General features: G+C 39.5%; 1 protein-coding gene and 1 long non-coding RNA gene across 4 annotated transcripts in view; one reads left to right on the top strand and one right to left on the bottom strand.

Moving 5' to 3' along the window:
• The first annotated feature begins 1,968 nt into the window (after positions 1 to 1,968).
• Positions 1,969 to 22,119, top strand: part of slc41a2a (solute carrier family 41 member 2a) — a 54,031-nt gene continuing 33,880 nt past the window's right edge. The window contains exons 1-2 of the mRNA XM_047348804.1: positions 1,969 to 3,641; positions 14,868 to 14,975. Coding sequence (XP_047204760.1) covers positions 3,264 to 3,641; positions 14,868 to 14,975 — 486 coding nt within the window. The 5' untranslated portion in view covers positions 1,969 to 3,263. The remainder of the gene's footprint in view (positions 3,642 to 14,867; positions 14,976 to 22,119) is intronic.
• Positions 3,494 to 22,119, bottom strand: part of LOC124857522 — a 40,612-nt gene continuing 21,986 nt past the window's right edge. For 2 of the 3 annotated variants that reach the window (XR_007035617.1, XR_007035615.1), the window contains 2 exons: positions 7,799 to 9,213; positions 3,494 to 3,623 (listed from right to left, as the gene is read on the bottom strand). This is a non-coding gene — a long non-coding RNA (uncharacterized LOC124857522). Of the gene's footprint in view, positions 3,624 to 7,798; positions 9,214 to 14,531; positions 15,045 to 22,119 lie in introns of those variants that run through there. The other variant, XR_007035616.1, reaches the window with a different exon arrangement.

Genomic DNA, 22,119 nt, shown 5'->3' on the forward strand with positions numbered 1-22,119 from the left:
TTATATAGCGCCAATTCACAACACATGTCGTCTCAAGGCACTTCACAAAAGACAGTTTCGGTGTCCGATGAGCTAACCCCTCCCACTTACTTCCCTTTTCTTAGAGGTATTGCTCAAACCAGCTCTCCATCCAACGGGTCCGGACTTCCCTAAACCTGAAGGGTCTTGCCTAACAGGCTTACTGAAAGTTCTGTTTAAGCTGGTGTCGGGAAATGACTCGCCTAGCCTCTGACAGCCTTCATACAAAGTCTCGCCCTTCTTCAACTGGAGGTCTGGACGGCTGAGTACCCCACAGCAGTCATTCACTCCTCAACAGTCACTTTTGTTCACGGCTGCTCATTCCCTAATATTACAGCTGGCTCTTGGTATATGGGTTAGGTTAATTTTAGTGACTCAGCATGAGCCCCAAGGGCGCTGTTTTAACAAGCTTGGCTAAGGCAACCTATAAAAACCTCCTAAAATCTTTTAGAACCAGGCAACAAGACCTTTTACCACCAACGAAAAATCAAAAGTAAGGTGACTCAAATAATTGAATGTCCACAATTTATCTAGAATTTTATATGCTTTCTTTAATTAGTAACGCTTTTGCAGGGGTCAGTAACAGCTTAAATTTGGCAACACATAATAATTTCAATAATAGAAATGAATCAATCAACTCAACCTGTCTTTCCCTGATGCTGAAACTGAGTTTGGAGAGGCTTTGAAGACGGAGACTCATCCATGCACCTGATGGAGATGTTTCTTCGTGTACCAACGGTTGATTTCTTGAAGGAAATACGACTTAATGTTCAGTTTTCTTCCTCTGAGTGGACAGGCACTGATGCTCCAGGTTTTGATGGTCAAACAGGAACTTTGTTGTCATATGTCTCCGAAGACAGTAGCTTCCAGAGGCTGAAGAGTTGAAGGAAACCCCAGAGGTATAAATGAGGTTGATTCAGGACTTCCAGAAGCCTGAAACTTAGAACAATCAGCTGTTCACCGATCAAGTTCACTTCTGTTGTCTGGATAAAAAGGCCGTAGATGAAATCAGATTCTCAATTTCAAGTCACAGTCCTTCCAGGGCCCACGGGTTGATCCTCTTTTAATGCAGTCGATCAGCTGGGCTGTGTCTTTGGTCCTCTGCTTCATCTGTAGCGTCTTTTTCCGTCCGATCTTGTTCGCTGGTCTCCTGCGACAAAACAACGCAATTCCCTGTTTTGGCATTGCTTTTATAGTGCAGATGCTCTCACTGGTCAGCCCTTTGTTAGGCTTCTCCGTTATTGTACAATATGTTATTACCCAATACGTTATTGCTCAATACTTAGTCATGGTCACGTGACTTTCTGGTGCTGTTTTTCGTCCTTCAAGATACCAGTAATCAGCACACAGCTGGCTTTAGTCTCGTCCTCCCTTTCTTGTCTTGCTTGTTAGTCTTCAAAAGATTCGCCGTCAGCACGTAGCTAGCTCTCGTCACTCCTAGTCATCATACAGTCCTCTCCCTAATCTGCTAAACCTTAAACTTTACACAGTATTACACATTCCACTTCAGCTTTCTCCTTTTACTTCAGATACAGTTATAAAACCATCACTTCATTCTTTTTATTCATACATCATAACTGATTAACATTATATCTTTTTCATATATAGCTGGATAAGAATTTTTAAACCTTAATGTTTTATTTTGATCATCAGTTCTCAATCATATTTCAATCATATGTGTTTTAACTTGATTAACAGAGATCACTCATTTCATTTAATACTTGTAGAAAATAAAAAATCATCATACTTCTGCAAAAGATAAGACAGTTAACATGTGACTCCATACAGGCCTCTCCAGTCTCTCAGTCCCAGAATATGAGAATATGCTTGTTTCACTCTCTACTGCTTCAACTGTGTATTTTAATAATTGTTGCATGGATTACACAAAAATATACCTATTTTAATTTTTATTGATTTAACTGTGAGCAATTAATGAATGCTGCATGGATTACATGGAAAGATCTCAACTCATTTTGACAAAACAAAGAATAGAAAAAGAATTAAATACGGATTCATTTGTCCCATCATTGGGTAACGACTGCTGGAGACTGGGAAAGCTCAAAGCTATTTTGTGTGTTAAACATTCTACAGTTAAATGATGATGAACAGATTTCATTTGTTTAAACAAAACTCATGAGAAATCCTCTTGAAACTGAAAGTTCAGTGCAGCTTTAATTAAGCTAAAAACAAAACAAAACAGTGAGACAACCCCAGGATTGGCAAAATTTGTCTCGGGAGACCTTTCCTTATATACCTGTAAAGGAACAGTAGGCCTTTCCTTTTCTGTTGTAATCATTAATGTGTCGTTATTGATCAGGATAAAAAACATAACAGTGTATTTCCCATCTCCTTTCTGTTTTTTTTAAAAAGAACTATAGGGTGATGCCCCCAGTTACCTGACTTCACAGAATATGCACAGATTGTTTAACCATAGAAGAAGATTTACACACTTGTATACAGCGCTCAGGTTGTATATTCAGGTTTTCTCACGAGTTTCCAGGAAAATGCTCTCTACACCATTTAGTGAACTGTTTTATCTAAACGCTCTTCGTATTCAGTTTATATGTCTTTTCATAATGGCATTTAAGGTTGGAAGCTAACTTATGAAACAGATGCTGAATCAAACCAGAGACTGATTCCTGTTGGGTCCGGTGGTAAGAAAAGCCAGTATTTTATTCATAAGATCAACTTAAAAAACTCAATAAGATGTAATTGCACATACATCAGCTGGTTACAGACAAAGTTTGTTTTTATTACACAAAAAAGGAATCTGCAATGCAACTGTTTCTGTTATCTTGACCTGATTTCATGACATGATACTTATACTCATATATGACCTTTCCTATAACCTCTGGGGTTATTAAAGTCACAACCAATAAAGGCTGATATTGTATTCATACAGCCAAAAAGGTCAAAGCAGCAAAAAGGTCATCATCCAACAAACTTGTTTGAATTTTGTCATTATGTCACCAGTTTCCCTGCTAATACCCTAAGTCTCCCCATACTTTGTGATACAAGACTTTAAAACAAATTACTTTCTGTGATGTTTTTCTAACAGGAAACATTTTTGAGTTGTCCACAAAAAGACATTTTGTAGTTAGTAGTGAGACTTCATCTGAGTCTGAGTGCCAACAAATGGCCTTCCATTATTCTAATAGCTGTCTCATTTTGCATGCATTTTCCAGGGTCCTAAATCATTACCCAGAGCAGCACAAGAGACATTCTTCTGAAACAAACTTTTCATCATGGTTGTCCCAAAGTTACCAGATAAAACGTTGTTCCGAAGCAGCCGTTTGGGACCACACAGCAGCCAGCACTACGGTTCAGTCCCAGCCTTCTCCCAGTTATCTGGAAGTCTAAAGGATTGCAGCTCTCATGGAAGTTTATCTCTCAGCAACAACAGTTTGGAGGATGAGTCTCAGGAGTGCAGTGAGTCAGATCCTCTACTATCCAATGAGCTCCGGAATGGATCCAGGTTCAGCAGATCCATGGGAGCAAAAGATACAGAAGGTTCAAATAGACCCACAGAATCGTTTTGTTCCATGGTGCTGCAGATTCTGGTACCGTTTGTCCTGGCCGGACTCGGGACGGTTTCTGCTGGGATGCTGCTTGATGTTGTGCAGGTAAGACAACAGATGCAGATCAATTAGCCAAAGTTATGAATATAAATATGCAAACAAAAAGATATTAGATATAGGATTCAGCAAAACAACTCAGCAGACAACAAAAAAATAAAATGATTCAAAGGAGGAGAGTTTGGGAAAAGACTTGGAGGACACTTTAGTTGGAAAAAGAATGGCTGTGCTGAAACTGATGAAAAAATATAAGGAGGTAGCTTTATTCAAACTTTTTGACAACTTGAATTACAGGTTGACAGATTGCACTCCCATGACCCCGACCCCAACCCAACCCTTTTGCCTTCTGATGTGACAGCTTGACAGCTCGAGTGACCGGTTGACAGGTGGAACTTCCATTACCCCGACCCTCAGTTATCTTGTGAAATAAATGACAGTTGCAGCTTAAACCTAAGTAAGCCCTTACAGTTTGTTTCAGTCAAAACCTTAAATAATATTCAGTTTAAAAACTACTTAACCGGGCAAAGATAAGAAAACTATCAGATTTTATAATTGTGCTCATTTTTCTGTCCTAGGTATTCTATCTGATCGCTGGCTTGTACGCTTAGTCCCTGGTAAGGTTAATCAAAAGTCATCTCTTTAAAACTAAAAAGGCAGAGAAATTTGTTTGCAATTCATAACGGGTTCCTAGTTGAGGAGTTCTGAAACCGAAGCTCACAGAGGTGATTAAAGATCACTATTTGAAGTTCAACTTTCAACTACAGTATGACCAGAAAAATCAACATATTTTATTGGCATTATGCTGATAGAAAAATGCAAAGAGGTACAAAATTGATTAGAAATACGAAATAGAGGAGAAGGCATAGGTTTTTTTTCAGCATCTGAAAAGTGTGGTGTGTTCATATTTATCACCCTATACTCTCATGCTCATAAAAAACAACAGTTGCCTCTAGAAGAGTTAAGTAGTACATAGACTTTTAATTCAATATAAGAAGAACATGAAAATTAACAGACAATCTGCCCACCCCCTCCTCCAGTTGCTGACCAGACGCCTGTCGTACTGACGGGGCGGCGGTCGGGGTCATGGGAGTTCAACCTGTCACTTGAGCTGTCAAAAAGTTTGAATACAGCTACCCCCTTATATTTTTTCCTGTTGAAGCAAGTGCCAGGGGGTTAAAAAATAAGCTAAACTAAAACAGCCTTTATACTTTACAGGTATACTCAACTTAATGCAAGCCTGTCACATGAAATCCTAATAAAATGAACTGTGTAACCTGACACAATTGTAAGTTCATTTTGCTTCACAGCAGGACCTTTTTGCTGAATATATGAGCCAGTTTGAATCAGTTCAAAATAGAAAGACCTAAAAGTAAATAAATGAACAAAGATTGTGCTTCCCTACTAAGTCAGAATGAACAGAACCTTCCACTTCTACATCTACATCAGAAAGGACTCAACTCCAAGGCCCTCCTCTGCTAAAATGTTTGAGTAAGAGACAATCTGCACCAACCACTTGTAAAGAGCTGGGGAAAAAGCAGGAGAAAGAGGTAAAGGAAACTTTACAAACCCTCAGTATACTGTTTCCAAGTTATAAACTGACTTTAGCGAAGATGTGTTTGTTTGGAATCATGAGAGACTCCATTTTGGGAAAAGAATGGTAATATTAGTTACCTTTAACTTTCCTAAAACATTTTTGTTTCAACTTAGAGCAAAAGTTATCAAGGGTTTTAGAGAAAAAAACTGTTATTCTCCAAATGAGCTCCGTGTCAACCTCATCCTTCTGATTCAGTGTGTGCGTGTGTGTGTGTGTGTGTGTGTGTGACACAGGCAATAAAGTGATTTGAGCTCTCCCTACCCTTCCAAAGTGTCAAGACAGAGGTTCATGAACAGGTAAGGGTCAGGTGTATTTCAAAGTGGCCTGGTGCATGTCAAAGGTCACTGGTTTCTCACAGGTAATACATGCTTCTAAAATGAAATTGTTGTTTTGGGATATAGGGAATTTTTATACAGACAGCTTCCTATGTCAGAGCTACGTGAGTTATGTCCACCTTCAGTGCAATCTTTTAAGTATCTTGGACAATCCGCAAGAAAACAGCTAAATTAATATCTAATTCGGTAATTGGACCTCTTCTGCATTTCAGGTATAAATGAGGTAGATTCAGGACTTCCAGAAGCCTGAAACTTAGAGCAATCAGCTGTTCACCGATCAAGTTCACTTCTGTTGTCTGGATAAAAAGGCCGTAAATGAAATCAGATTCTTAATTTCGAGCCACAGTCCTTCCAGGGCACATGGGTTGATCCTTTTTTTTAATGCAGTCGATCAGCTGGGCTGTGTCTCTGGTCCTCCCTTCTTGGTGTTGTTTGTTGGCCTTCAAAAAGATTGCTGTCAGCCCCTAGCCAGCTCTCGTCACTCATAGTCATCCTATAGTTCTCTCCATAATCTGCTCAGTCTTAAACTTTACACAGTATTACATATTCCACTCCCAGCTTTCTGCATTTACTTTAAAAGACAGTTATAAAACCATCACTTCATTATTTTTATTCATACATCACAACTGATCAACATTATATCTCTTTCATATATAGCTGATTGAGAATTTCTAAACCTTAATGTTTTTTTATTTTAATTATCAGTTCTCAGTCTGACAGAGAGAGGTATCCCAATCCTTGTGGTTTTTAGTATAACAATGACCATCAGTGGGACCCTTTGTGGGGTTCCTTGAGACAACATTGTTGTAAATAAGCACCGTTTAACTAAATAATCTGAACTGAAACTATCTGTGTAGTTATACTGCTATAGGCTTAGGCTGCTGGAGGACATAATGGCCACTTTCACTCTCTTCGCTACATTCACACACCACTCTCCAATTTTGCATTATTTGCTGTTATTTCAGCTTTTAACCTTGTTCTCTCTATTCTCTTCCTAGAAGCTACACCTGGCCTGGCTCTGTGTCTACTTGTGACACCTTTCTGGAGAGGGGAATCGTCCGAGCTTCTGCTGGCAACAACTTAATGCTCACCCTCTACCGATGACCCACATGACCCTGTCTTTTAGTGTTTAACCCTTTCTCTCTCCTAGACATGGCGATTGACCGAGCTTAACTGTAACTAACTCTATGTGCTCTCTTTCAGACTCTAACCTTGAAAACTGGCTCAGAGTTTATCTGTTCTTTCCTACTAGGTGAAACGACTAAAGGAGCTACATCTACTAACATTTACTTTTCCTTCCCATAGAAAGTACTCCTGGATCAGTGCTTCTTTGTTCTCATTGTGTCTCTGCTCTGTTCTCTCAAACCCCCATTCGGTCGTGGCAGATGGCCGCTCACACTGAGCCTGGTTCTGCTGGAGGTTTCTTCCTGTTAAAAGGGAGTTTTTCCTCTCCACTGTCGCTACATGCATGCTCAGTATGAGGGATTGCTGCAAAGTCAACACCAGTGACTGTCCACTGACTCTACATGCTCATCCAGGAGGAGTGAATGCTGCAAGTCACTGACTGGATGCAATCTGCTGGGTTTCCTTAGACAGAAAAACATTTTATCCAATTTGAATAAATAACTGAATCTGACTGCACTGTTCAATGGTTAGGATTACCTGGAATGTATGAACCTGACTGTTATGAAGTGCCTTGAGACAACATGTGTTGTGAATTGGCACTATATAAATAAAACTGAATTAAATTGAATTGAAATTCTTTTTATTCATACATCACAACTGATCAACATTATATCTCTTTCATATATAGCTGATTGAGAATTTCTAAACCTTAATGTTTTTTTATTTTAATTATCAGTTCTCAATCATATTTCAATCATATGTGTTTTAACTTGATAATCAAAGATTACTCATTTTATTTAATACTTGTAGAAAATGGAAAATCATCACACATCATTTCCTTGGTTACACTTGTGGTTTATACTTCTGCAAAAGATAAGACAGTTAACATGTGACTCCATACAGGCCTCTCCAATCTTTCAGTCCCAGAATATGAGAATATGCTTGTTTCACTCTCTACTGCTTCAACTGTGTATTTTAATAATTGTTGCATGGATTACACAAAAGGATATTTATTGTAATGTTATGGATTTAACTGTGAGCAGTTAATGAATATTGCATGAATTACATGGAAAGATCTGTCAGGTTCAATTAACCTAAAATACTTATAACATCACAAAAAGAGGAGAAAGACAAGATAATTAGTTTCTTACTTGCTGCGAGGAGAACGGACATAGATGTGCTTTCAGTTACAAATCTCCTACCGCTCTGAAAAACACATCTCTCCGACACCTCTTTTTATTATCTTTAGGGTGGTCCCTAGTAACATGAACGTTGCTGCTCTTAAAGGGTGGGGAACAAACAGTTGCAACGTAACATAGATCATGTACCCCATTATCTTGTACAAACACACTGGCACAGTCTCCATAAATCTTAAGATATGTGCACTCTTTGTTCAGCACAATCAGCCTTCATCTTTATGATGTCCTCAACTGCGACTGCATCATCCCGATTCCACTTTTCCTCCTTGCCTGCAAACAACTCCTCACATGTTTACTTACACATATAACATGAATGGTTATAAAGGTCAAATGTAAAGTTAATAATAGGAAATATATAAAATAAATCTATATACAATTATTCCAACAAGATCTCACCTTATTTTGACAACAGCTGTATAAATATGAGCATATGCAACAACAGGAAGGGATGTAGCAGATAATGAAATATATTAGAAAATTAAGTCACTGAGAAAAAAGTATATGTAGGACAACATGAATACTGCAAGTATCTGTAGCAGCTGGATGAGTTGTAACAGAGTTCACAGTGACCATGTAAAGTGACTAGTGTATGAATGGGAGGAGGGATTATTGGGAATTTATCAATCTTATGATGTCTGTGATGAAGCTATTGCTGAATCTGGTTGTTCTGCATGTGCAGCTGCTGAACGTTTTACCAGAAAGCAACAGGGAGAAAAGTCTGTGATGGGGTGGGTGGAAACTTTTGTAAAGGTCCGAGTCCTGGTCAGACAAGTTGAGATTGGTCATGATCCAAGAACTTCTAAAAAATCGTGTGGGCTCTGAGTGAGGTCAAATTGAATAATTGTAACACAACCTTTGGTCTATAAAGATTAAAGACCTCCCAACAGGTCTCACAATAAGGTAAAAGTGAACATCCATCAGTTTCACCATTTCTTGTCTAACATCTTTTTTCTTAAACAACAAGTAAACAACGCTTTTATACTAACTTCCTTTAGAGTTGATGACACCACATATTGTTTATGTCCATCAGTTGTTTCCTGTATTAGGATGAAAAGGTGGTTAAATAGTTTAGGTGAAAGGTTGATTTAGTAGATTAATTATTTGTAAAAGTGAAAGGCATGACTTTTGTTAAATTCAACCTGTTAATAACCACAGAAAACTCTCTAATTCAAAATCTTAAATCTTAAAGTTTGCTTAGGTGCAATAAAACATGTTTTTATGAGACCTACAACCAAAGATGTACTTACAACCAAATCCTACACATTTTTTGGAACTTAACCTGTGAAGAAAAACACAAATGTTTCCCTACCTGCAGCCTGAACTTGTGTGATCCCTTAGAAATCCAAAGGATGCCATTAAGAACGTTTCTGTTAAAGACAAGAGTTCAGCAGAAACAAAGTCTTATCTCCATTGCTTTTTTCATATACTACTATAACTAAAAAGCTACTTTTTAAAATAGCTCCCATTCTTTCTTGCTTATCTAGTTTGGGAAACCCATATTTCTAGTGTTTTACAGAGATCTGCATTTATTTTCCAGTCTTCTCTCATCCCAAAGACTCACAAAAGTCTTTCCTTAGATAAAAGTGGTTCTCAGTAGGACAGTATTATTACAGATCTAACAGTTAACCAGAGAAATAAAGTCATCCAAGAGAATGAATAAGGTGAGTTTTGACAACATCTGTTTACCATGTCGATAAGGTAGCCAATAAACATTTTTTACCAATCACTTTTTAAAAGCAATACAGATTTCATTTTCTTCCTGTGCAATTTTTAAAAATGTCATTATTCTTGTAAGAAATGTTCCAAGACCTGCTACTTTTTAAATTCTGTTAGACCTGCACTTCAGTCACCTACATTATCATTTATAGTTTTTACTTCACAGGGTATTTTCTACAAATGTTTGGGTAACACAAGTCACATCAGGTAACCATACAAACGTTATTTTAATTAGATATACATTATTTAAACAATCTCATATCATATCTGTAGGGAATATTGTCATGAATATGACTGGTTTATAAGGTCTAGTTAGTTTACATTAATATTTAGAAACCAAATCTGTTGAGTTAAATCATCTTAATCCTGGGAGCAGCACCCATCCATTACTGAACTGCTAACTTTGTCATTCTTCCCAAGTAACGCCAGCACCATCCCAAAAAATTTTTTGTCATCTTATTTCAGCAAAGAAAAGGTTTAAACAACAGGACTTTGTTTTCTTAAAAAGAGTGACGTCAGAGAGTAACGATTACACATCACGAGGTCAACACCTAATCATCCTCGGCTATTTAACATGTCTGACATTATATTAGAAATTATGTGCAATAATGTCTCATCAGCAGGATGATAATACATAAGTGGCGAGGCAGTTGAAGCAATAAAAGGTGGAGAGACGGAGGAAGCTGGAGTGAGGTGTAAATGAAGATACGTTTTTATCATTGTTTTTTTATTTCCACAGTAATATAAAGGTTTGGGTTAGAATATGAGGTTATCAGCTGCACTAGGACGCCCCACAAGTGTTCTGCACATTTACATGGTGAAATACTGCTCCATAGTAACTGACAGGTGGATCTTTTCCCTTATTTATTTTTAAAATGTGCCACCTTTATGCTGAGGAGCCGTACCTTAGACATGCATCTCTGAAGCTATTCTGTATGTTTAGGAGCAGCAGTGCAGCAGCACAACCAGAAAAAGAGGATGGTGCTGGGCTGGAGGTCTTAAATAAATCAGTGAACACTTTTAATTTCAGGGTGAGGTTTTGCTATTAACAGATTTGACTGGATGAGCCTAAACACATCTGCAAATCAGTTGTTAAAAGTCTTTATGTAGCAGAAAAGCCTCAACAGAAGCTGCTTTAAAAAAAATATTTTGTAAGTACAGGTCCTTCTCAAAATATTAGCATATTGTGATAAAGTTCATTATTTTCCATAATGTCATGATGAAAATTTAACATTCATATATTTTAGATTCATTGCACACTAACTGAAATATTTCAGGTCTTTTATTGTCTTAATACGGATGATTTTGGCATACAGCTCATGAAAACCCAAAATTCCTATCTCACAAAATTAGCATATTTCATCCGACCGATAAAAGAAAAGTGTTTTTAATACAAAAAACGTCAACCTTCAAATAATCATGTACAGTCATGCACTCAATACTTGGTCGGAAATCCTTTTGCAGAAATGACTGCTTCAATGTGGCGTGGCATGGAGGCAATCAGCCTGTGGCACTGCTGAGGTCTTATGGAGGCCCAGGATGCTTCGATAGCGGCCTTTAGTTCATCCAGAGTGTTGGGTCTTGAGTCTCTCAACGTTCTCTTCACAATATCCCACAGATTCTCTATGGGGTTCAGGTCAGGAGAGTTGGCAGGCCAATTGAGCACAGTGATACCATGGTCAGTAAACCATTTACCAGTGGTTTTGGCACTGTGAGCAGGTGCCAGGTCGTGCTGAAAAATGAAATCTTCATCTCCATAAAGCTTTTCAGCAGATGGAAGCATGAAGTGCTCCAAAATCTCCTGATAGCTAGCTGCATTGACCCTGCCCTTGATAAAACACAGTGGACCAACACCAGCAGCTGACACGGCACCCCAGACCATCACTGACTGTGCGTACTTGACACTGGACGTCTGGCATTTTGGCATTTCCTTCTCCCCAGTCTTCCTCCAGACTCTGGCACCGAATGACATGCAGAATTTGCTTTCATCCGAAAAAAGTACTTTGGACCACTGAGCAACAGTCCAGTGCTGCTTCTCTGTAGCCCAGGTCTGGGGAATGCGGCACCTGTAGCCCATTTCCTGCACACGCCTGTGCACGGTGGCTCTGGATGTTTCTACTCCAGACTCAGTCCACTGCTTCCGCAGGTCCCCCAAGGTCTGGAATCAGCCCTTCTCCACAATCTTCCTCAGGGTCCGGTCACTTCTTCTCGTTGTGCAGCGTTTTCTGCCACACTTTTTCCTTCCCACAGACTTCCCACTGAGGTGCCTTGATACAGCACTCTGGGAACAGCCTATTCGTTCTGAAATTTCTTTCTGTGTCTTACCCTCTTGCCTGAGGGTGTCAATAGTGGCCTTCTGGACAGCAGTCAGGTCGGCAGTCTTACCCATGATTGGGGTTTTGAGTGATGAACCAGGCTGGGAGTTTTAAAGGCCTCAGGAATCTTTTGCAGGTGTTTAGAGTTAACTCGTTGATTCAGATGATTAGGTTCATAGCTCGTTTAGAGACCCTTTTAATAATATGCTAATTTTGTGAGATAGGAATTTTGGGTTTTCATGAGCTGTATGCCAAAATCATCCGTATTAAGACAATAAAAGATCTGAAATATTTCAGTTAGTGTGCAATGAATCTAAAATATATTAATGTTAAATTTTCATCATGACATTATGGAAAATAATGAACTTTATCACAATATGCTAATATTTTGAGAAGGACCTGTATAATCCTGATACTGCATATTAGCATATGTCATAATGCCATGCAGGGACATCAAGGGTTTGAGGCATTTTTGACCAATAAAACATCTTAAACCATTTATGGATCTGTAAGGTTTCCAATATGTGTTCCCCTAATGTTTAACTCGTTCCTACACCCTTGACGGTAACAGTTTCTAAAATAATCCCTTAGCTGCTTTAAACATCTTGAATACTATGTTTTTAGTACATGTTTATTTTATTTCTGGGTTTAATATGTGTTTGCAGTAAAGTCAAGCAAACACTAAACATTAAGCTAAAGATGTTTTTTTTTCTCTCACAAATAAACCACAATTTATGAATTGGCTCTCCATTTCATCTTTGTTATCAATCCTAAACTTTCGGGCGGTTGTCTTCTGTGCTAAATCCTGCAAGTAAAACGCGTAGAAAGTGGCAACTCAGCTCAGCTATTTGTGACCGGAGGGTCACAAATAGCTGACTACTGTAATAGACAAGACAACGTCAAAGACCGACAGGATGTGTTTGCCAATTGTAGTGGATTTTCTTATCAAAGTGGGAGAGAAATTAACTCATTAAACAAGAGAAAATCCGGACTTTATCTTATAAAAGTTTATTCAAAGGCATTCAGCGTTTGAATAACTCTGTCACTGAGCTAGTCAGATTAGCAAAGCAACGAACAAAAATCACACACAAAAATGAGGGTGTTATCTCAACTTCAAAGAGTTTCAGACATATGGCCTCCAGACCATCCCCGGGTCAGCGGTAATAAAGTTATTCATGAGGGCACCCATCTACCCTCCCTTGAGGCATACACATGAGGGAGTTTTAACCAAAAACCTCCTGATAATGAATTTAGAGTCCATCTGCTCTAAATAACAGAACACTTATAAAACACAGAGGTCAGAGGAGAGAGGTAGATGGAAGGTCACCTCTGAGTGATAAAACACAGAATCAAATGATAGAGGTGAAGGGAAGATCAGAGCATTTTAAAAGAATTTTCCATGACACTCCTTTCTTCTGATTACAAGATAATCACATGACTAAAAGAAAATTCTACAAAACCATCACCCAAGATTATAATCAAAGTAAAACCAAAAAAACATACAACAAATACATATGTTATTTCCATGGTCTTTCTCTAAGATCTAATTTCCTCAAATTACTAGCAAAACAAACTAAAATAATAAGGATAACAACACTTTAAAAGAATAAATCTCTATTTATACCACTAGAATGCTGAACATCAGTATTAACTCCCCAAACAGTTTAGAGTTATTACATCATTATAGCATCTTAAGCAACATAAAATCCAACGTAATCCATACCATCTGTTATCTCAAATGCAGAATCACCATAGTCATTACAAAGAGAAATTAAATCTACATCCTTATCAACTTTTAACATGGAAACATTTATCATTTTCATTACCATTCCTTTAACCATTGGAATAATGCAACATGAAAGAAACATCAAAATCAAAAAGAAAAATAAAGAATTACTCCAATCTTTATTAACCAGGATGTCCAACCACCAATAATAAACCAGGACACAACTTGGTTTACTTTTAGGTTTTTCTATTTTAAACTGATTTAAATTGGCTCATATATTCAGCAAAAAAGTCCTGCTGTAAAGCAAAATGAACTTACAATTCTGTCAGGTTACACAGTTCATTTTATTAGGATTTCATGTGACAGGCCAGCATTAAGTTGAGTATACCTTTAAAGTATAAAGGCTGCATGTATTTTTTAGATGTATTAACGCCTGAAAAACATACAATTCATTAATAACACCCTTAAACACACCCCTGTATTATAGTTGGTTCATTTAAGGTATCGCCCCTAATGACATCATCCAATCAGCATGCACGGTTACGCCCCTCGGCCACACCCCGTTGACCCCATGACCTCCCCGCCCCCATGACCCCGCTTAAGTTCAAAAGTTCACTTGTCAAAAGTTTGATAAAAGGGTGTCTTTATATCTCTTATAGGGTTCAAAACTCATTCACATATGCTTTTAGCTGAAAATAATAACAGCCAATAATTGTTTGTTATGATCCTTAGGTGTTTGGGTTTTTTGGGGTTCTTGAGTCTCCTTTCTCTTATTTCCTGGTTATTTATGTTCTTTAGGTATTGACATTTTAGTTCACTCTTTTGTTCTTTGGACATTTTGAATAATCTCTGATAAATTCTCCTTAGTGTTTCTGTGCATCTCTGTTCATCTGCTTAATAGTCTCGCTTCCGCAGTCTTCCCACATACCTTCTGCCAGCTGCTCCTCATCAGCCTCTGATTAACACACCAGCATCCTCTGCGATTCTTTATTTCTCCCACAGTACTTAAATCTCTGTTAGCCATTGTTCTCCATCAGATCCTCCCATTAAACGCCCTGTTTACATGTCCATATTTCCTGTGACTCTCCCTGTAGTTGTGCCTGTGATTCTCCAGTGTTCCTTGTCCTTGTGTTTTCTCGTGTTTCTCTTGTGCCTCCTGTAAGTTTTCAGTCTTTATTTAATAAACACCTCATGACATTGTCCCTCTCAGTTGGTGGCTGGAATCTCTGCTCAGATTAAGCTGTTTTCTGTGTTTTTGTGGCAGAGCTGGGATGTGTTCCAGGAGATCACTGAGCTCTTCATTCTGGTTCCGGCTGTTTTAGGCATGAAGGGGAACCTGGAAATGACTCTGGCATCTAGATTGTCCACTGCTGTGAGTTTTTTGAATTTGAAAAATGGCAACAGATCTGGCCAGCTTACATACACCCATTTCATTGATTCATTTTTAATTTTTAAATAAAATTTTTCTTTGATCAACACAGGGTCAAGATTATACATACAGGTTAAAATAAATATACAAAGACCCCCTACTAATATTTAGACACTTATCCTTTAGCAATTTTCATGCTTCTCACTGGATATTTGACCACTCTTCCTGACAGAGTTGCTAGATTTTATTGAAATGTATTCTTTTCTCTGCAGGGTCCTAAATTTTGAACATAGTCCATACATTTTCAGTATGGTTAAAGTCAAGATGGCTATTCCAGATTTGTAATGTTAGCCAATGATTCTATTAAAATTTGTGTTGATGTGGGCTTGGGATTATAGTCCAGTTGGAAAATGCACCCATGTCAAAGTTTCTACCAACTGGCCCAAACTGTTACCTATAATGAAAGTTTCGTTGTCCGATGAGCTAACCCCTCCCTCCTACTTCCCTATGTCTAAAGGGATTGCTCAATCCAGCTCTTCATCTAATGGGTCCGGGCTTCCCTAAACCTGAAAGATCTTGCTAAATAGGTTTACTGAAAGTTCTGTTTAAGCTGGTGTTGGGAAATGACTTGCCTAGCCTCTGACAGCCTTCATCCAAAAGTCTCGCCCTATCTCAACTGGAGGTTCGGGCGACCGAGTAGCCTATCGCAGTCATCCGCACGTTCAACAGTCACTTTTGTTCACGGCTGCTCATTTCCTAATTTACAACTGGCACTTGGTATATGGGCTAGGTTAATTTTAGTAGCTCAGCACGAGCCCCAAGGGCGCTGTTTTAACAAACTTGACTAAGGCAACCTATAAAAACCTCCTAAAATATCTTAGAACCAGGCGACAAGACTTTATACCACCAATGAAAAACCAACAATACGGTGGCTCAAATAATTGAATGTCCACGAATTAAGTAGAATTTTATATGCTTTCTTTAATTAGTAATGCTTTTGCAGGGGTCAGTAACAACTTAAATTCGGCAACACAAAATAATTTTCAATAATAGACATGAATCAATCAACTCAACCTGTCTTTCCCTGATGCTGAAACTAGTGGATTTGAAGAGGCTTTGAAGACAGAGACTCATCCATGCACCTGATGAAGAAGATTTCTTCTGGTAACAACGAGTGGTTTCTTGAAGGGAATACGACTTAATCTTCAGTTTTCTTCCTTTAAGTGGCAGGCACTGATACTCCAGGCTTTAATGGTTAAACAGGATCTTTGTTGTTATATGTCTCCGAAGACAGTAGTTTCCAGAGGCTGAAGAGTTGAAGGAAACCCGGAGGCATAAATGAGGTTGATTCAGGACTTCCAGAAGCCTGAAACTTAGAACAATCAGCTGTTCACCGATCAAGTTCACTTCTGCTGTCTGGATAAAAAGGCTTTAGATGAAATCAGATTCTCAATTTTGAGGCACAGTCCTTTCCGGGCTTACGGGTTGATCCTCTTTGTTAATGCAGTCGAGCAGTTGGGCTGTGTCTCTGTTCCTTTTTCATCCAAGCTTAGTTTCTCCGTCTGAACTTGTTCATTGGTCTTCTGCGAGGAAACAACCGCGGTTTCTGCTCTCATCGTTGTTTTTATAGTGCTCATCTCATCTCCCCGTTGTTATCAGCATGCAGCTGGCTCTCGTCACTCCTTCTCATCCTCCAGTTCTTTTCCCTAATCTGCTCAGTTCTAAACTTTTTTTCATTCTACAGCATCCTCTCTTAAAAACACTGTTGTAAAACCATCACCTCATTCCTTTTATTCATGCTTTACAAATGATTAATGTTATATTTCCTTCATATATATAGCTGGCTGAGAATGCCAACCACATCTCAATCATACATCTTTTAACTTGTTAATCATAGACTACTAATTTCATTTAATACATGTAAAGGAATATTAAATCATCATTCATCATTTCATTGAATATTTCTTGTTTATATTTCTACTAGCAATAAAACAGATAACATGTGGTATTATGTGCCTCCCCACAGGCCTCTCCAGTCTCTCAGCTCCAGAATGAGATCATGCTTGTTTCACTCCTCACTGCTTCAACTGTGTGTTCTAATCATCATTGCCTGGGTTACACATAAAGATCTAAGGATAGTTATTGTAACTGTTATGGAGTTAATTGTGAACAGTTACAATATGTTGCATGGAGTTCATGGAAAGATCTCACCTTATTTTGATAAAAGGAAGTAGGTTAAGATGTCCAAAAACAATACAGGAAACCAAGGCTGAAGCCTGTGCTTAGCTGGGAACAGCTAGAACACTAGTGTCCGTAGTCCAGGGAAATGAGTTTTACATCAACATGCGTGAGTGACAGGATTATGGTCATGCTGAATTACCCAATAGAAACAGAAGGGAGCTTGGGTCTGTCTTTGGTGTTCCTGCTTTAAATACCAGCAGAAAATACAGCACTCTGCTTACAACATTTGTTGTAAAAGAATGCTCATTCAACAAAGGCTAGAGTAAAGACAGTTAATCGTCCCACCGGGAAGAAGCACTATGTGTACTAAGATGGAGAAGTTGCATCTGCTTCATCTCCTCCATCCTGAAATGCTGGATGGAAATCCCGACATAATATTGTGCTCTACGTCTGATGCTTCGACTTCAACAAACAAGGATAAAAAACTGGAATTGGGTCAACTAAGTGGCACGTCTCTTCTATGTGAAACCCCAGAATCCACCAGCATTCACGCCATTCAATGGATGCCCCAGGAAATCAACATTATATCTGTGCTGGTTGCAATGGCTTCCACGACAACTGCTGCAAAAAGAGTGGTCTTTAGAGCCAGAGGGACTGTGTGGGAGATGGGATCACATTTTCAAGTATGAGAGAAATCAGCAGAATAAAAATGACACTTATCAGTACTGTGAAAACTGCATTGCTGCAATATTTAAAGTTGTTTTAAAAGTTTTGGAGAAACAGAACAAATGCAGTGGAAGGTAGTTTACACATTCACCACACAAGGAAGTAAAGAAACACTTTAGTGAAACCAGGTTACTGATGAAAAAGGAAAAGCTAATTTTGAGATGACTGTTAACATTTAATCAAATAAAAACAGAACTGTTTCGGGGAACTGACTCAGTTCAGAACGATGCCTCTATGTGTGTTCGCTCACTTGGCATAAATTCCCTCACTGATGCCTACACCCCTCTAGTTCACAATCTGCAGCCAGCACTTAGCTAACCAAAAATCTTAGTAGATTCCTGGATGTGGTGTAAGGTATATATATATTAAACAAAATGTTAAAAGCCAATCAAGCAGCACCACAGCACTCATTGGTGTAACTTGGATTCTATCCAGCAATCTTAACATGCAGTCAGTTTCCTGAATCTGCTCTATGGTCCAACTCCTAAAAACAGGTTGGAACGAAAATATCTTTTAAAATCAAACATGTACTCTGTTAGGACTGTAAACTTTCTTGACATCTTATTATCAGAATGTAGTAAACCCAAAAGTATATTTTAATCTATTTTAACTCAACAGTTTCTTTTTAAATAAGCAGGTTATTTTGAATAGAGTATTACAAGAGGTATTCTACTTAACCTTTTTTCAATTACTGTAAGAAAGGATAATAGAAATTAGCAAAGATAAAAAGAACATGACTGTAACATTTTGTTTCGTAGTTGAATACAAGTATATTCAGTTGATAACAGAACTGACAGAACTTAAGATTTCAGTTTAACAAAAAAAGATTTGCGCATTGAAATACCAATCTACGATTGAATTATACGTTAATTTAGCTCTTGTATATAAATTCAACCTTATATTTGTTACATCTTTACAAGACTAGGATTAATTTACTGAATGACCCCTAAATCATCACTAAACAAGGGAAAAAGTTGGACTTTCAAAATAAATCTTAACAGACTCGTCAAAACAAAAGTCTAAAATGTTAGGTTAGAAAGTTAAGTGATAGATAAAAGGCTTGAGTGTTTATTTTGGGCCCTTCTTGAGATCGTACTGTAACCATGCCTAAAGGTTGAAAAGTCAGATAAAATCAAGATCAGGATCATAAACACACAGGGAGAGAACTTCATTGTCCAAATAGTCCGGGTATTCCGGGGTGAGTGGTACTGGCGTTGGAGACCACATGTCGAGAACCTCAAACTCCTCTATGAAGTCGGGATGCATCAGAAAGGGTGATGACAGTCTCTCCTCCTGGAGGACCGGTGGTGAAAGGCATTCATTCTGCACAGATTCTTCTTGTGAGTCGTTGTTGACAGGGCTACAGATAGGAGATAGAAGTGGTGGTAAGGGAAAAAGAAAGGAAAAGGGTGGCAGAGGGATTGTTGACATAACCTCCTTCAGCCAGCTAACAGACGCTGTGTCTTCTTGCCGGGGCTCCTCTTGGAGAGAAGTCTGAGAAGCCAGCTCACCAGGCGAGGCTAGCTGATCTTGTGCTCCCTCATTGCTGATAGAAGTTTGGCAGGTTACGTTTTGGGTTGTAACATAGGTTTGAGTGCCGCTCTCCGTCACGGTGGTGGACACCAGACGTCCTTGGATCCCCCCTTCCCATGGACGTGAATCAGGGGAGCCATGGGAACCGATAGCCAGAATTCTTCCATCGAGCAAATTCGGGGTCGGCAACCAAAACCCCTCGTTGGGATTCTTCCAGATATAACTGATGACGGGGAGGTATACTCCTCCGTGCGCCCTTTTTACCCGAAAGGTATTTGCAGCAGCCCCGAATGCCGATGTCCAGGTCACCTGGTATCGTGTCTGAAGATTGTGGCTCTCGGTCATGGAGATGTAGGGGAGATCTCCAAGACCTTCAATGCAGAAGACTCTTGTTACTTCAGAACAGCTGACGGCAAGAGGGAGGCATTGGTGACACCAATGTGCGTTAGTCGTGACCCAGAGGTATCTTATCACTGAGGCGGAAACTCCACATCGGGAACAGGAGACTGGGAACTGGAAAGAGATATCGGAGGGCTGTAAGTACTCTTCGCTGAACACAATAAGAACCCTGGGCAATCAACCCTAGGGCCTGAAGTAAAAATTAAAAGAATTAACTCTTTGCATAAGCATGCGGCTGCGTTGGCCAAAGTCAGAATGCAGTGCTAGACTACTTCTTCGCGCTGTTCCTGGGTGGCCAACCAAGGGGAGCGAACAGGTGGAGGTTGAGTGCCACTCGGCAAGGTTTCCGGGGATGCAGAGGAATAATGGAAGAAAGCGGCATATGTCATAAGCCAGACCATAATAGCCAGATCGGTAGTAATCTGCAGCCAATATAGGATAGAGAGGACCCCCCCATCCTAAGGCCCAAAACCCTAAGCCAGCCAATTTTGAGAGCCAAAGCCACTTTCCATGTCCTTTTAGAGAGATTGTCAACTGCCCTAAATAAGCGATGACGGCAAAGGCCAATAATGCCTCCATAACTGCAGTGGCTATTTTAGCTGGTGCGCGACGTGTGGCATGGGGACCGCTTAGTAGTATCTCAAGCACTAAGGCGGTGGTATCGACACAAAGCCACAGTGCTACCATCAGGCTCTTCTTCCAGTCAATTTTAACTCTTCCTAAAAGGTAGGATGCAAACAGAGATAACGCTACCTCCCATCTGCGTACCCAAAAATGACCAAAGAGTAATTTAACATAGCCTTGGAGTGCGATGAGAAACCGTAATGGTTGGCTGGCCGACCAGGTCCCGGTGTGGCAATAGCAAAACCATCCACAGAGTAGCGCATAAAATTCCACTGTACTCACTTGGACAGGCTCGGAGTTAGCGGTGGCATTGGTAGTCATGATGACAAGTGGCTGCAAAGGCTTAGGCTCAAGCTGCTTCCTCACAAATCCGGAACTAAGAGTGACAGTAACTCCCCAAACCCGGAGCTTTATACCCGGGGTGGTCCCTCCTTCGAAGGTAGTGGCCTATACCTCCTCCTTCCTGAGTTGATCATAGAACGGAGGAACTGTTGTGCAAAAACTTTACACATTACTACTATAATAATAACTCCTACAGCTGCAAGCAAATAAGGCCATAACATCATAAACAAAGTAGCGATCCAACCTTCAACTATTGAAACCCCCTCACCTATAATGTGTCCTGCTTCTTGAGCTACTGTAGTAATGATATTACCAACGGTGTGTCCCAAGGTCTCATACCAAGTGCAAGCATGCTGATTCGCCCCTTCCCCACAATTCTTCCAGGTTTCTTTAGGTGGCTGACAGGTGAGGTTGGAGTAAAAATCATTAAATCCTACCCACTCTAAACCTTTATCAATGCTGCCAGAACACAAGAGCTGTCTAAATGCATACAATTCTGCGAGAGCGATGACTGAATCTGGAATAAAAGGCACAATAACATCCATGATGCTTTTCCTATGCCGAAGATTATGTCCTAGTATGACCTCGGCACAAGTTGAACCTCCTCCAAGGGATCTTCTCCATACTCCTTCAATTTTCCTCCTTACAACTTCATGTGCATGGGTGTTGTATTCATCATCATAAGTAGATTGGCATAAGTCAGTCCATCCTGTAAGCTCTTGACAAGGCCTGCGAGCAAGGCCAATAGTGCACTGAGTCTGGGCCTCGTTGCACACCATGTGCCAGGGTCTGGGATGAACAAATCTTTCAGGCCAATAGAAAGGTTCGGGCCAAATATCTCGCTCTTTGGAATACACAGTTGCTAAGTACTGGTATTGGACCCAGTAATTATCACTCTGTGACAGGCAGGGAATAACCCATTCCTTGACTTCATACTCCTGCAATCCCCACCAGGTTCGGGACAAATCTCTACTACTTTTTTCAATCCAAGCCTGCAGGAGCATTTTTGCTGTTCTTATTTTAGTCAGAACTGAGCAATCATATCGCCATGTTGACATGATTGAAATATCTGCTTGCCACAGGTCGCATCGAGGTGAGGCTCCATTTCTTGACCATACGGAGTTGTTGAGACTGTCAAAAACTTGTTGTGCCACACATTGATCAATTTTCTGGAAATCTCCTTTTGTTACATTGAAGAGTTCCTCTGGCTTAGGGAGTTTCTGGACATACATATCCGCATAATAAGGTCCTTTCAGCCCGTCATGTGTCCGGCTCTCGCCTTCTGGGAAGTCTCCTTTAAAGTGAGGAATACCGTAAACTTTCCACACCCAGGGAAACGTTG

Source organism: Girardinichthys multiradiatus, chromosome 2 (genome assembly GCF_021462225.1).
Source record: "Girardinichthys multiradiatus isolate DD_20200921_A chromosome 2, DD_fGirMul_XY1, whole genome shotgun sequence".
Classification (NCBI taxonomy): Eukaryota; Metazoa; Chordata; class Actinopteri; order Cyprinodontiformes; family Goodeidae; genus Girardinichthys; species Girardinichthys multiradiatus.